Source organism: Periophthalmus magnuspinnatus, chromosome 6, assembly GCF_009829125.3.
Source record: "Periophthalmus magnuspinnatus isolate fPerMag1 chromosome 6, fPerMag1.2.pri, whole genome shotgun sequence".
In the NCBI taxonomy this organism is placed as follows: Eukaryota; Metazoa; Chordata; class Actinopteri; order Gobiiformes; family Gobiidae; genus Periophthalmus; species Periophthalmus magnuspinnatus.
The window spans coordinates 25,931,260-25,947,326 of record NC_047131.1 but is presented as its reverse complement, the minus strand read 5'-3'; the positions used below and the strand labels follow the sequence as shown (position 1 = coordinate 25,947,326).

Below are 16,067 nucleotides of genomic sequence, written 5' to 3'. Positions count from 1 at the left end.
ACAACCACAGTGATGCTGAATATAATATCACTTAATTACATCTAAATAACACCCAAAATAGGTGTGATTAATTAGTAAGCCCTAGTTAAGACATTTGAGAATTCAGAGGCATTCCAGAGGTAATACCACAAAGCAGTACTTTCATGAAGCTTTTATTTGTACAATAAGATACAAAGAGCCTAGTCACGCATCATACAGACATGTCCATGTAGTAAATACACAAGTACTCCCTTAGAGCTGTTGAGGCAAAGAGTATTCTTATATTACCAACTTGTTCTAATGCCAATAGGCTTTAATACACCTGTCCAGTGCTTATGTTAGTGGTGGTTAAGTAATAAGGTGGCAGGTATAGTCCACAGGTGAAGTCTGAAGCTGGAGTGGCATTTCTAGTGCAAGAGAGACTACAACAGTTTTGACCATGACATATAGTATTCCTTTAAGCCTCTTGTCCCACAGTGAAATCTCCAGTAAGCAATTGTCCAATACCTTAAGTAGAATCGAAAACACCTACACCATGGTGAAAAAAAAACAAAAAAACAAGTTTGAACAAGTCCGAGGATGCAATCTCCTTTTCTGTACGATTTGTTTGTATCCAGTTGCTAGAGAGCACACAGCTGAAATGGATCAATTTTTTGTTTTATGCATTTGTCCCTATCTGTTGCCATTCTCAAAATGCTGAATTTCACACTGACCTTTATGTCAAACTATTCAAAGGATTGGGTAACAGATTCAGGCACAAACCATCTCAAAAGAAGAACACAGGGATTGTGAGTAACCTGACTCCTACTTACATTTCAATGCCTTTCAAATTTACCTATTCATAATTTCTTACGTATACCAAAAGAATAATTATCTTTTGACATAACTGAAATTTATAGTCTCTCATTAGTAATAAAGCCAGATATATTTCTGCAGATATTTTCTTAACGTTAGAAATGCAAGAAGGGCAAAGTTTCTCTGTTACAACCCAAAATTAGTAAAGATATGGTTAGTTTTAACTGTTTGACTGTATTATTAGAAACTATTGTAAATAGGTCTGGGATGTACGCCCTAAAGTTATGAAAAATATGTCTTGTTAAAATGCATTTGATATTAATTTTCTGAACTTAAAAACATTTACTTTAAATCAATGCCCAGAAAAAAGTGCATTTCTTTATGCAAAGACTGAATTCTGCTACAAACCACCTTTCACTGACAAGATTGGCTGTAGATCACGATCAAAAAGACTCAAGCTGATAATTTGAAATCAGAAATAACTGAATCTCGATCTCGATTAAAATTTGATTAATTGTCCAGACCTAACTGAAATAGAAGTTTTGCACTACAATACATTTTTGTTTCCTTGATAGCTTTTATTTTTTTTAGTTTAATGCCTGATAACTACTACAAACAATATCTGCATCTTGGATCAGCAGTGAAACACCAGACCTACTTAAGGGTTATAAATTCCTCCAGGCTTCCAGATCTGTGTCATCTCCACTACTGTAGGTGGCAGAATATATATATATATAGGAAGAAACAACCCCACTGCCCCCCTTTCCATCTGATCGCAATGTTCTGGGACTGCAACTGCAAGGAGTACAGAAAACTGATGGAGCCCTCGTTTGTTCCCTCAGGTAACTACCGCTGTGTTACCAAAATGTGTTTTAGTGCTACTACTGAGGCCAGAACTGTTTTCTTCTTTCAACTTCAACAACACATGTAAGGTGAATAGGAGCAAACAAAAGCATAAACATTGACATAGCAGTGGTGCACAGATATGTTTAGGGAATCACAGTCTCTCAATCTTGAAACTGGGATTCTCAACAACCCATGCTCAGACCGATACACCCACCTCTAGTACGGTAATTACCCTCCCCCCCAGCACTTTACAGTACAAAACATTGACAAAGCCCCAAACCCAGGCAGAATGTATGCAGTTCAGAAAGGCACAACCACAAAGTTTCTGTCACTTTCTGTTAATTATAGGCTTGTATGTGGATGCGTGTTGATTATGGGGCAGCTGTAGGCGAGTAATGTCCGGGAGCAGGACAAGGCACAAAAGCATCAATGTGTGAATATGTTAAAAGTGTATAATATAATGGCTGAAAGTTTGCAATTTCCTAACATGATTTTTTAAACAGATGTGCAAAGAGGACTAGAAAACAAAGTAGTATTGTAGGACAGGCACCATTATTAGTAGCTATCCACATATTGTGGTTGTGGTTTTGACAATAAGCCAATCTCACACTTGTGTCAGTGTCACCTGAAGGGTAGCAGCTTTTCTCCACACATCTCACCATCTCCAGTCAGAAAATCTCAAACTGTAGCAGGTGGTACTCTGTTATCTGGCTGTGTATCAAGTTAACACCTACAGAAATAACACAGACTACTTCTAGGAGTTACAATGACTAGGTGCTATCATGCACTAATCAAAATGTGGGTTTTTGATGTATTAGATGTGGTTGGTGTTAGATAGTAAGAAGTGATGACATAGGTCTTTACCACGGTGATGCGCAAACTTAACTTCTGTTGCTATGAACAAACCTTTAATCCGCTTCCCAAACTTCAACACTTTAAATGACCAATCACAGCAGACCGTCTGTCCGGAGCTATCTAGCATCAACCATTAGATACTGGTCAGTAAAATAACCCGAGGTGGAACATCCTAATCCGCCAAAGAAAGAGACAAATTTACATTAGGCTAAACATTCTCAAATTTAAGTGTGTTATTAAGCACACTTTACTATAAATTCTATATACCAGTATACTCATTTAAACACTCTAAAATGAATGTAATATAAATATAATATAAAAGTCCCACCTCTGACTATCACTTCTAAAAGTAGTGTGTACATAATTTTATAAAGTAAACATTAAGTCTGCTGGTTAAAAAATAAAAAAATTAACTTTTTTTTGTAAATGTAACAGCTTTAGTTTAGACAATGTGAAGTTGATTTCACAGTTATGTAACAAACTGCTCTTTAATAATGGAAATATTTAAGACACTTGATCACTGGGCTTATATCCCCTACCCCTTGTGATATGACTTTTTACTCCCCTCTGAGTTCAGCGTATTGTATTAACTTCCATAATCTGTTACTACTATAAGATGCTGTATAATATAACATCTGTGGAGGAAATAAACCCAAGACAATTGATCAATCTGTGAGTGATAAACAAAACAATGTTCATGAAACTAATTGCCTGTGTTGTCTGTGGAGATGTGAAAAGAAATGTGGATAGTGCAGTTTAAGTGGTGTGTGGTAAAAAGCTAAGGCGTCAGGTGGCTCTAGATCAGTGGTTTGTGAAGCCACATTGTACCACATTGAGAAGTCCCTCCAACCTCAGTTCATTAAAAAAGTGGTGAACCCATAAACTGAAATAATTGTAGTGTATACACAGTATTTTTATCATGGGTAAATATTTTGTTATTCACCATCACCAGCCTTGCAAATAAAACCCTATCACACCACACAGAGATTAGACTGAATTACCACGTTTCCACTCAAACCCAAACTCCCAGGAGTATTTTGGCCTCCTTCAAACACCCTACAGCCCTGTCCGTCTCTGGGCGTGAACCAGAGATCTTGCTAACGATGTGTTCTGTGTTTTTCCTTGCTCCATTGATGCCTTGTTTATGAGTCACAAAGTCCAGGAGTCTTCAGCCAGCTACTACTTGATTTGGCAAGTCCAGTTAGATTCTCGGGGCATAACAAGGCAGTCACATGATGTTACCACACAGTGATTGGTCCTGGCCTAACACCAGACAACCCACCACTGCTTAAGGTGAAGTCTACAGAGCCACTTCTCTGGTAACTGGAGTCCAATGTGACAGCTTCACATTTTCAGCTTTGATGTTGACATGCCAAGTCCTACGGCAACAAGATCCTTAAGATTCAAGATGGCTGATATGCTCCAATGTGATAAGTGCAGGTCACAAACTCACAAAAGTGGTAATGTTGAATCTGCTGTTTTCAGTACCAGGCATACAGTTATTAGACAGAAGATTAGTTGTCCATTGTGAACACTTCTGCCACTGGATTAAGCCTAGAACAGGGGCTTTGCTTGTGAGAGCCGGCTAGAGCATTTCTCTCTTATCCTACTCTCATTTGTTGGTCCTCTTGAGGTAAAGTTGGCCTAACAAAGCTGAGGCTGCATTGTCACTCAAGCCGACCATTAGGACAAATCCAGCCAAAAAGCTCAGGGCCAGTTGTCCAGTCACAAGCCATTAGCAACAGTCAAACCTAGATGGAGCAGGTCCACCATAATTTTTTAAGAAATGCTAGGATATGTATGAAATCTATTTTCTGGATTTAACCTATTTAAAGGTTTTAGATGGGAGCTAATCATAGATATTTCAGACCTAGCTTGTGACATGATATGCCATTTATTTGCCAGGGAAAACTGTGATTTTGCCAGCTTTGGCTAGTCTCTGAATAATCTGAGCCTCATAGTCAGCATCATGCACTCCGGTCTTCCTGAACTCTCCAGAATAGCGGTTTTGTTCCCAGTAGTGGTGCCAGTTGCCCCGGCTGTCTGCCCCAAAACCAAACACATTCACCTACAACACAGTAATAGAAAATATGTGTTAACATGTTACATACTAAAAAGAGCTGGATTTGACAGTGGCTAAAGATGTCCTGACCTCATCACAGACATGCAAGGCAAAGAAGAGCACCAGCATGCCAGTCGATGGATAGCGGCCATGATGTTTGGTCCAGTGGTCATGGATGTATTTGAAGAAGGCTGGGTTGAAAACCTGGACCTGGAAATGTAATGTAAGAGATGTATATTTAAGAGAATTTTTAATTATTAAAACAGACAAAATGTTCAGAACAATAGAGTAATTTCAAAATTTGTTTTCGATATATAGTAGAAGATAATGTAAGTGTGGACTGCTTTCTTTTCTACAGAGAGAACGAGCTGTACTAAAGCAATAACACTATAAACATCAAACAGACACCAAAGTGCAAATCTGAGCGTTTTACAAAGACTTTTGTTGCTGCTGCAATAAGACTCTTTAATGCAGTTAATGCTTTTTCGCACTTTTAATATATGCGAATGAATGCTGTTTTTGATACTATTGTAAGTAAACTACTGCAACAAAATAATTTCCTGAAAAGTATAAATAAAGTATATCTAATCCATAAATTTTACAATGCAAAATAAAATGTATCTGACCCATATCTCAACTTTTTCTTTCCTTATTTGGGGTTGCTCTAGTGAATTATCTGCATCCCAGTGTAATGGTGGAACCAATACCATGCAATTCATATTTGCTGTTCACAACTAAGTCTCTCTGGCCTTGTGACCTGCTGTTGTTCACCCTCTTGTAAAAATATTTACTTGCTATGGGGGAAAAAATCCAAGGTTATATTATCTTGAAGGTGTAAAATAACTGGGTAGTAATAATTACAATGTATCATCAGCTTTTAGGCATTTTTACAGCACCAACACTCCAGGCTGCCCATAGCTCTTCTTTGGAAATCTTAGCACACTGATCTGCCACAGACTTGAACTTCACCCAAGACATAAAATCCGCAAATTCTTGGGACGACAGGGATTAGTCTGAGTTTATTTATTTTCACAGATTAAAGAGCAAGCAAAGGATTATTGAAACTAAAGGATGGTCTATAATCTAACAGTAATCCCTCATCAACAATGGGCAGGGGATAATATAATTGTGGTAAGGCAGTTTTTGTGTGTGTGTGTGTGTTTCAGACACACCTTGTCTTTATCCACACGAAGAAACTGCTTCACTGGAGCGTAAGTACTGAGGGCACAGAGTCACAGTATGATTAAACACAATCTCTACTTCATGTGATTGCAGCAGAAATTTCAGTTTGATACAGGCTTGACATTTGAACTAACTCTCCTCCATGTGTGTGTATGTCGTGTTCCTTACAATCTAATCTGGCCGGTTGACAGGGCGCTGGTGATCCAAACTAGGTCTAGTGTCTTAAATGGGACCAGGACAAAGCTGACGTTTGCTGCGAGATTCTTAGCGCTTTCCGGATACATGAAGTGGTGAGTGGTGCGGCTCCCTGCGTCCTCTTCGTAGCCCACTGTAGGAGCCAAGTTAATCCTACACAGACAGAAGCAACATGGGTTTAGTTAATATGCAGTAAAATGCGACATAAGTGATATACAACAAAATCTTTATGTAACTGTTATACCGTTTTTATGAGATACAGACAGATGCTTATAGATTTTCAGGGGCCTACAGTATATTTCCCAGGTTTCCAAGTTTTGCTGCAGTGCCCAGAGATAAAGTCTTAAAACTTGAGCCTTACACAAAAAAACGATAGCTGTGTTGAGTTTCAACTACAGAAACCTTTCCATTTCAGAAATCCCAACTTCACCTTACCTACTACAACAAGGTTACTGTGATAATGAATCAACCTCAACATGCACCAGTGAGCTACTAACTTAAAATGTGAGAAATGTGGCTACAAAGTTTGGTTACTTATGTTTTTCTATTCTTATATTGTAGATTGGCAGCTGTGTGTATTTACAGTAGGGGTGAGTCACTGTCTGGAGGTGTTTGTCTAAATATGAAAGCACTTCTGCGCAAATGATTTTTCGATGTTGCCTGCCCATATGAAGCTGAACAAAGCAGACGCACGCTGAGAGCCGTGAGCCAAAGGGCGGACAGGCAGGAGGCCAGACTGCAGTGATTTAAAACACAAATGAGAATCAATGTGTGCGGAAAATCTGGTGTCTGCCCACTCAGGCCTAAGAGTACACCATTCATGGATAATAACATTGATATGGTGTCTAACTGCAAATACAAATATTTGCCTGCAAAATCCGGTGAGGTGTTCATATATTTTTTTTAAATTAATGTCAGCCTGAAACCACTCAAGGGTGTGATAATTTAAATTTGACTTAAAGAAGGGCATTTGATTATTGTTGTGATTTCAAGAACAAAATTGATTGATGCATCATTACTTGAGAAACCAGGGCTCACAAACATCCAATTTCTGGGTTTCAGATGACATCAGAACATTCTATAGGTCAACAATATTCAGTACTGCTGGGGGCAACTAAAATTCATATTGTTAAAATGCAGAATACTTTTGCAGCTCTTCTTCTTCTCTAGTCACTAATTAAAATGATCAGGTTTGTAAATTCACCTTATGGATGTGGTATCTATGAGGAAAATGCGGATCTTACCCCGCATCTGAGTGTATGACATTATCACGCTCTAGAATATGAAAACCACAATACACATAAATAAAACAGACTGTCCTTGCACCTGCCTGGCACGCTGTATATTTTATGACAAGTGCGTTTCCTGATGCGTATTGGCTTAAATGGACCTTTTTATTTTTATATTTTCAAATTCCTCACTACAGTGCATGGTCAGTCAGCCCAACAGAAATATATATATAGCTGTATGTCATGCCAAGTGACAACAATTAGGCTGTGTGATTCATCTCTGCTGCAGTGCAAGGAGACAAAGGGATTTATGTGGCCTGCTGTGAGAGAGTGTATGAGGGAGCTGCTATACGCTCCAGCTTCTGAGGACATAAACCTCTTTGTGCTGATGCTGCACAAGTCAGGTGGCGACTCTTTTAACCAGTAACAGAGGGGCAAAGAATTTCACACAAGAAGTATAGATTTAGACACATGTATGTACCCACAACGTCCCATGTTCCAAATCCCAATCATATTTATATTCACAGTCTGTGTATGTATGTGTTATGAAGTATGTATATTCCAATACAACAATGATTATTTTTATTCAACTAGACACGATTAGTCGATTAATTGCTGCAGGTCTAGTCAGAACTGCTGAGTCCAATAGCTTTTCTCATTTGTTATCCAGATTTTTAATTTCCTTTAATGCACTTGTATCTGACATCTTCTACTATCAAGTCTCGTCATCTCACCTATCCTCTCACCTCATGATGTAGTTGTGCCCATCGATAGAGGCCCCGTATCCGGCTCCACGCAGATTTCCAGAGTTTCCAACCACCGCACAGCGCAGACAGCGACCTGGATCCCATGACCCATATGGAGATCTACCGGGAATCACCTAAGACAGCAAGCATCCAAGTTAAAAGAGCAGACTTTGTTTAATGAAATGGGACACTTGCCCTAAAATAGCAATATGAGGACAGGGAATAACCCGCAGCTAAGCCCTGTTTGATGAAACTTGTGATACTGGGGTGAATTGTTCATGAAAAATACATTACCCCCTGTGTACCCGCGGGGAGCTACAAAGGTTAAACTTATGGAGCAGATCGCACACACACACAAAACATTAAAAAGGAAGCTGGTTACTGATGAACCCCTAATGTCTACTAAAGAAAATCTGCTCCTGTTGGCCTTTGCCTGCAACTGTGAGGTAATGGGGTCCTGAGCACAGAGAAGATTTGACACTACCACAGTAATGGAAAGATGTATTCATTATATATATACCTGGAAGAGTCTCAGAAGTACTTGCTGGATGCTGTGTGGTTTGAACTGTGGCTGCAACATCTAGAGAAAAAGCATAATGAAAATCCTTTAAAGAAAACGAGATACACAAGCTTTACACTGTCAGTTAGTTACTTCATAGTCCACTGTGTAACTTTTCTGATGATGGTCTGCAATGCTATCTGCATGAGGACCAGCAGGAGGCACCATCAGGCCAAGTTACAGGTCAGGTCTGTGGAGAGGTGAACCCCACTTAAGAATAAGTAAGAAAGCATTTATGGAGGTAGCAATAAAAACACCTATTATAGAATAAATACATTATACACAGGTTTAAAGCCATACTGTGGAAAATTGCAGGTAAAACAATAACTACATGGAGACAAGCAGGTGGCTGACTCTCCACCAGAAAAGTTACATAGCAAGCCTTTTATAATTGTCATAATACATTTTTGAAAATGCCTCTTACAGGGAACATTATGAACAAATGGAAACAAAAGGTCCAGGCTGCCTCCTGTCAAAAAGCTTAGACAACTCATGGAAAGTACTGAAATGAGAAGAGACACTTTTGATACAAGTCAGAAAATGTTGAAGGTGCAAACACTTTCTTTACTTGTTTTTCTTCTTTTATTGCCTTTTCTCAGACTGTTTGCAAAAGAAACACCCAAGATTTACTCAAGGCGATGCTGAGCTGGAGTGTTGTGCACCACACAACTTTCCATTTCCACTGTCACTCACAAAAACATTGCTTTGTCCAAAAGGGATAAATAAAAGTGACAGCAATGACAAGCCGCTGAGCTCTCTCAGAAACACAAGAAAACAATCCAAAGCCTGAGCAGAATGTAAAGAATGTAACGGGAGTTGAGGTAATATGAGGCGTTGTTGAGGTGAGCGACATGGCAAGTTCAATTTGAAACCCCAACCCTACATTTTAAACCATAACACTAAGCTGCATTTAATGAGATGGAATATGTCTTAGGGTTAAAGCCTTGTGACATTTATGCGAAATTAGCTTTTATTGAAAAAGTAAACTATATTGTAAATCATCTGTAGAGTCCAATGTTTTGTTTATTGTTTCCTTTTAAAAGAAAACATGATTTATAGCTCATCTGAAATGAGTTACTTAAAATTCAAATGCATCACAAGAAGTCAAAAGGTGCTATATATTTTGTGCTAGTTCCAAGTCTGAATAGAAAAGGTTGCAGAAAAAAATGCCTGTGCCAAATCAATAATGAATAAAATATATATAGAACCTTATGCAACAGTGTTAATTTACAATACATTCCACTATATCCCAGGGCTGTATATTGTGAGACACTGCGGAGGCGTGTTCCCGGTCTGAAGTAAAAATAAATTCTTATTGTCTTGAGATGATTTGAATGCGGAGAGCCCAATTTTCTCCCATTTTAGATTTTAGATTCCACTTGGCAGCTCATAAACAGAAATGGTGATGACACTTTCTTACTGGCATTGGACCTCACCATTTGACCACATGAGTAAGCCTTCCCCCAGGCATGTAAATATACAACACCTGCATAGAAATTCACATAGACCTGGCAGATGCTACATGGACATTTTGGGTCTCTCTCCCACACAACCAGCTTTTGTCACTATTTTCTTTCACCCACCATTGGCCTTCACAACACACACACACATATTCTGAAAGCTTGTTTTTATTCACATACCATCCTGTCCCGAGTGTGTACTTCCTCCTCAAATTTCTCTTGCTTCCTCTTTGTATCCCCGCCCTCAATTCTAATCTAATCTCATGAGATATAGTTCATTCGTAACCTGTCAATCTTTTTTCAGTTCTTCAACGTTTTGTCTTCTCTTGTTCTAGCTGCAGTTTTTATTTTCACTTTCTTACTGCTCCACTTTACAGTCTGGCTTTCAAAGTGACGCAAGGGACAGACTTGGCATGCCCCGCTACCATTGTTGGGACTGCTGCTAATATCTGGCAGATGTACCTTGGAAGGAGTGCCAAAAAGTATCTTTGCTTTATTCTGTCAAGCCTCCCCTGACTATGCAACTATAAGCAACCTGGCTCCTATCCTTGGAGTTTATGGAGAACTTTTCTTGTCCATATCAAGGTCAAGTTCTTTTAGCCCTGCTTGTTAACACAGTGATCAGCATGGCATTGAAAGTATATATTTAGCATGTATTCATAATAATAATCACCTCTCTACAGATCTGATTTGTAAAGTGGCCTGGTGGTGTCACTTGGTTTATTTCATGTTTAAAGCCATACAGTGGAACATTCTATGCAAAGCCAATGATAGGTAATGATACAAGAAATTTAGTTCTGGATGGAAAGGATATGGATGAAAAGCATATTAAAACATATCGTGGAATTTACTTCAGTATCAGTGAAAGCTCAGGGTCAAGAAAAATAAACCTAAAATGTCAATATGCCCATAAAACTTCACTATTGTTTGGGAAAGAAATTACAACAAGAATGCACCTTCTCCGGCTATAGAGCAAGGATACACATCAATAAATATAAATTACTTTTTAAGAGGTTTAAAATGCAGGCGCAATTGCAATAAGTGACAGCCATAGTTTATAAATGGATCCACCCTTAAATAAATATTGGATACAGAAGTCAAAGTCAAGAAATATTGTAATACTATTCTTGAGCAGTACAGTATATTTTCCAAATTACAGAATAACAAACCAACTTGTTTTCTAATGTTCTCACCAATTTCCCACAACACAACCACCTATATTTTTTGTCATTTTAGTCACATACAGAAGAAAGTTAAATAGAACTTAAAAGAATTGAGTGCATCAGCTTAATAAAAGTGGCTATTCTAACAGCTACCAATGCATATAAAACAAAAACTACTCAACTTAACCTTAAAATTAATTCTCTTCCCATCCTAATTTGCACTTGACCTTTGCATGGTGATGACTGAAAACTCCTGCAGCTCAGATATATTGTGTTTTTGTTCTGTCTGCTCTGACCTCAGCTTCACCAGCACATCCATTAACTCAACTTAGGTTCAAATGCTTTTATTGATCTTCTCTAGCTTGCCTTTGCAGACTGCACATCTAATAAATTCCATATCTTGTCAATATAAAAGAAAGCTAGAAAGGCTAATAAAATATACCTCCGGGAATTATTTTAGCAAATCTAGGAACACAAGATCTATTTTGAAGAGTATAATGCATTCTCACAAAGCCAGATTATGTCTCATCTTTGCATTACATACATACTGTGTTTTGTAATCTAAAAGCTGCTATTCTTTTCAAGATTAACAAAGCCTTCTGGAAATTGTCCGTTAAACCTTATATACCTTGGATGCAGCAACACACTATCCCTGGCCATCTGTGCCTATGGATTCAGGGTATAATTTGAGCTTTCGTTTTTTTCATAAATTTAAAACCTGCCTGACGAAGCAGAACTCACTTGAATCACTTTTATGGAAAGTAACACTGGGCCAGGAATTATTGGGCACTAAAAGCAGGGAGCACTGCAACTCACTGATGAGGGGACAGGAGCAAGCAGAGGTAGACCGCTCAATGCGTCTGTCCACAATAAACAGATTTCACAAGCTAGAAAAAATATGACCGATGTTCCATTGCAACTTGTGGCTTCATACTGTAGGAAACTGTTGTGAAGTTGGCTTTATTAAATAATAGTTTCGTTAGAAGTTTTGTAATACAGCATCTTTTTTAAAAACAGAAACAATGCTGGTGAATGAGCTACTCTGCTATCATATTTCCAAAAAGGGAGACAAAAAACAAATTCTATTGGATTTACAAAGCCGCATAGTACAGGTTATGCCAGGTTTTATTGCCCAAAAGTGTCAATCAAAAGTAGCTTGTGTAGCATACTAATATTTTTCCATGTATTTAAAAAAAAAAATCACTGCAAGCTTAGTCCTTACTGATTAAAGTCCATATTTGAGCTAACCAGTCAACATGCTCATTCCTTCCTTGTTTATCCATCACTATTTGCCTTCTCCTGTCTGACCTTTTCTTCCCTTGTCCCTGCTCTGCCTCCCTGTCTTCCCAGGTTCCTCACCTCACTGTTGCAGAGTGTGTGACCTAATGACTTGGCAGGAGTTGGACTTGTGTTTGCACTTTTTGTTCATTTCAGAGAGTGGGGCAATGGCTCTGAAATAGGACTGTAGACCCACTACCGAAGAATACTGGACTTTGGACAGGTTAGTGGAAAAGCTGTGTCACAAACTTACTTGACTTTTTTTGTTACTTCACTTTAAAGCATATAGTCAGTTTCCTAATTCATCATCTACACTTTTACGGCACATTACGTTTTGTATTTGAGGCAGAAGTCGGCATAGTTTATAGGAAATGCAGTTGTCAAAGCCATAATGTGCCCAACTGGCAGAGATATATGGGGGCATGTCGTGCTTATATGAAGGGATTGGTTGGCTCACAGCTGAGGATAAAGAGGATGAAAAGAGATTTGTAATTGCAATGCATTACTTGCTGATATTCTTGCTAACTTATATCACACACCAATCATATAAATGTCACAGGGTAATAAAGAAGCCAAATTCAAGATGTTTGGCTGCAATTTTATTCAAATCTAAGAGATGCTAATTTAAGTAAAATCCAGTGGAACCTAATCTTTCTCACAGCTAAAGAGATTGTCTTTTGGTTCATCTTTTGTGCAGCAAGAAAAGCTCTACAGTACTTCTGCTGTTTAACTGTGCAAGTACAAATGGCTCATTAAACGTTGGCTGCATTGAAAGATAGGCTAATAACAGTAGGACACCAAAGCACTAAAAGCAATTAACAGCCTATTTTAATGCACTGCAAAATAAAGAAAGTGAAATAAGTACCTCACATGGTTGTACAAATCTACTTGAACTACTGTCTGCTAGCCTGGCACCCTTGTACTGTGTAGTGCCTACTATAGTGCCTCACCTATATCAACTTCCATTTCACATGTGGCATTGCACAAAATGTAATAGTACAACATCGTGTTACTTACCACCCACCAGTAGTACACATCAGAGGGCAGCTCGATGTTGTCACGGGTCCACACAGGAGAGATGTCCGGATCATAGTTCTCATCAAACCATTCTGACACCCCAGGGTCCCCCACACAGCGAGGGCAGGCACAGGTCTTCTGCTGAGGCAGGTCTGGGGGGGACAGGCGGTGGGCACCCACATAGTTTGGCACCAGCTTCACTCGCCTGGACTCCTCCCAGCTGGGAGGCTCCAGGTAGTTGAACCCCACCCCCCCACGAAGAGACATGGAGAAGAAGAGTGAGGTGAGGAAGACCAGCACCAGTGTCCCCAGGAGCATGCACAGTCTACGGGAGCACTTCATCCTGCCCCCCTTGTCCAGCTCACTGCTACCTCCGCTCCCTCCTGTTGAGAGCCAGGGCCTCATCTCGGACAGTCTGCCAGGAGCCCCTCTGGACAAACCCCCGCCCCAGGTCCCCCAGCTCCAGCGCCGCTCCCGCTGCAGGGTGGAGGACAGGAAGCGCCCCCCCCACGGCCATGCCCCCACCCCTGAGCCTGCCACTGTCCTGAGCCCACGGCCTCCACTAAGCCACCACCAGGACCTGCTCACTGTCACTGGGACCACCCCCTGGCTCACACTGTGCACCACGGGATCACCCACACTGCCTGCCCCACACGAGCTGTCCTGCAGATAAGCTCCACTCCAGATTTTTCCACTCCTGAACTCTGCCTTTAATTACGCCTCTTCTCTCGCTCCCCTTTCTGGCCTCCACTGCACCTCGTCTCTTTCTTTTCCCTCTGGCTAGCTCCGATGTTCATTCTCGTCCAAATCCAGTCCGCTGTGTTGATAGAAGCCGTTCCTCTTAAGTTTGGCAGCCAACTGTAGAAGCTGCAGGAGGGGGCTATGTGGCGTTCAGTGGCTGTCGATGCACTGGAGCGATGTGGAGAGCGAGCGGACTAGAGCAGAGCTAAGGAGTGAGGGAGGGCTGAGGGGAGGGGGCGGAGGAGGAGACACAAGGAGGACGTCTGGCTCCAAGGGTGTTCCATCATGACTACAACAGAGTTACAAGGAAAAAAACTTTCTCAGGCTATGTTTTTTATCCTTGTGTTTTCTTTTGATCTGACTTCTTTGGGCCTTCTCTTGTCTATTCCTCTTCTGCCTCTTAACACTACCACACTTTATATCCTCTCTTTTTCTCAAGATTTTTCTTTCCTTCTGCAGTTCTATTCAATCTATTGTTCTTGCCTGTTTGGTAAGGGTCCCGGTGAATGGAAGTTAAGAACAGTTTCATTAAACTTTTGCCAGATATAAACTTTTTTTTCAAATCTTCTTTCAACTCTTAGTGGTAGAAGCAATGCATTTCAAAAGGCTCAAGATAATACAAAAAAAGCCACGGCACAGTCCCAGTGAGAGCCTTTTTTGCTGCATCCAAGAAGGGATAGAAAAAATGCAAATAATTTTCAGCTTTTGAGAAGTAGTCAAAGCATACCCAATGGATTGTCTGTTCTGAAAGCTGATTTTTATAAATAAAAAAGAAGTGAACAAGCCGTGCTGAGAAAAGGTGACAGGAGTGCATAGAGGTCACAACAGCAAAAAAAGACAAAACCAATCAGTCACAAATCCCATCTTCTGTCCAGCTGGCTGTGGGACGACTAGAGGAAGTGGAGCAGGGGCAGCATCTGTCCTGCTCTGTTTGTCCTGCTCATTTAATGTGTGTGCGTGTTAAGCCAGGGCTGTATCTGTCTGCCACTGCCACTCATTTAATTGCTGCAGCTGAGCAGGTGTGCATATTCAACACACCCTTTCCACTGCAGGCTGAGCTTTCACAACGCTTGATGTGGAGATGACGTATGTTTGGTGGTTTAATCTGTAATCGGAGAGATAGACCCCAGAGCATCCGCTTCCCGTCCGATCACCTGATGTATGATTGTTGTGTTATAATAGCTGTGTCCAGGGCCTGAAGGCACACTCCACACTGTAGTGTTACTATGGCAGTTGAGCAGTGCTTCTGTGCGTGCTGCTTACAGACCTGTCTCCATCAAGAGCCGCCTGGTTTACTGTTACACACCTGCAAACAGAAAAATAAAGATATCTTCAGTTATGATTGTATGTTATTAACAAATAGTCACAAAATACATAAGGAATATTTATTATGTATTAAAGATTAAAGACTCAGTTTGAACTGTTAGCCCTACCCACATACTCCCTTCTCAGTGGGATTTTGAACCATAATATAAAAACAATGCTTCAGTATGATATCATTAAAAAAACAACAACAACAAAAAAACAAAGATTGAATTTAGTAGTGGCACGTTTAGTATTTGAATGTGTTCTTGCATTGCATGCCATACATTGAAGGCCATACAGTAAGAGTTATTCATGAAGCCTATTTTAAATACAGTTATCCGGGGAAACTAAAAGCATAAAGTTGTTTTTTTGTATTATTTCATTATGTTTTTTGTGTTCATCCAACATGGAAACCTCAGCTCGCCAATGCAGCTTTATTTTGCATAGAGTACTTTCCTTTTAGTTTAACTGTTTCAGTTAACATTCAGCAAGTTTATTTTCAAATGTCACAAGTCAAACTAGACTGGTTGACCAGATTGACAGACAGCCAAGCCCAGTGCGGAGAAGCGAATACTGAGCTGAATTATGACTGACACTCCTTACCCTCTGTCTGTGTGAAGCCGCTGGATCTAATACTGAACTATATGACTATACA

The 16,067-nt window shown here is 39.9% G+C and overlaps 1 protein-coding gene across 2 annotated transcripts; it reads right to left on the bottom strand.

The window, feature by feature from the left end:
• Positions 1–136: 136 nt before the first annotated feature.
• st3gal2 (ST3 beta-galactoside alpha-2,3-sialyltransferase 2) lies at positions 137–15,392 on the bottom strand. Of its 2 annotated transcripts, XM_055222716.1 has the most exons (8): positions 15,262–15,392; positions 13,367–14,396; positions 8,410–8,469; positions 7,890–8,023; positions 5,888–6,067; positions 5,710–5,755; positions 4,628–4,747; positions 137–4,543 (listed from the first exon to the last, which is right to left on the bottom strand). In XM_055222716.1, the coding sequence occupies exons 2-8, from the start codon at positions 13,769–13,771 to the stop codon at positions 4,370–4,372; spliced, it is 1,119 nt and encodes a 372-aa protein (XP_055078691.1). In that variant the 5' UTR covers positions 13,772–14,396; positions 15,262–15,392; the 3' UTR covers positions 137–4,369. The 2 variants fall into 2 exon arrangements, with proteins under 2 accessions (XP_055078691.1, XP_033823463.2); XM_033967572.2 differs by having other exon boundaries at positions 13,367–15,392.
• Positions 15,393–16,067: the final 675 nt, after the last annotated feature.

Coding starts and splice junctions, on each gene's coding strand:
- st3gal2 (XM_033967572.2), bottom strand. CDS start 13,771: ATGAGGCCCTGGCTCTCAACAGGAGGGAGCGGAGGTAGCAGTGAGCTG. Junction 6,068..7,889: donor GGGCACAACTACATCATGAG/GTGAGAGGATAG, acceptor CTGTCTGTGTAG/GATTAACTTGGCTCCTACAG. Junction 4,748..5,709: donor TTCGTGTGGATAAAGACAAG/GTGTGTCTGAAA, acceptor TTACATTTCCAG/GTCCAGGTTTTCAACCCAGC.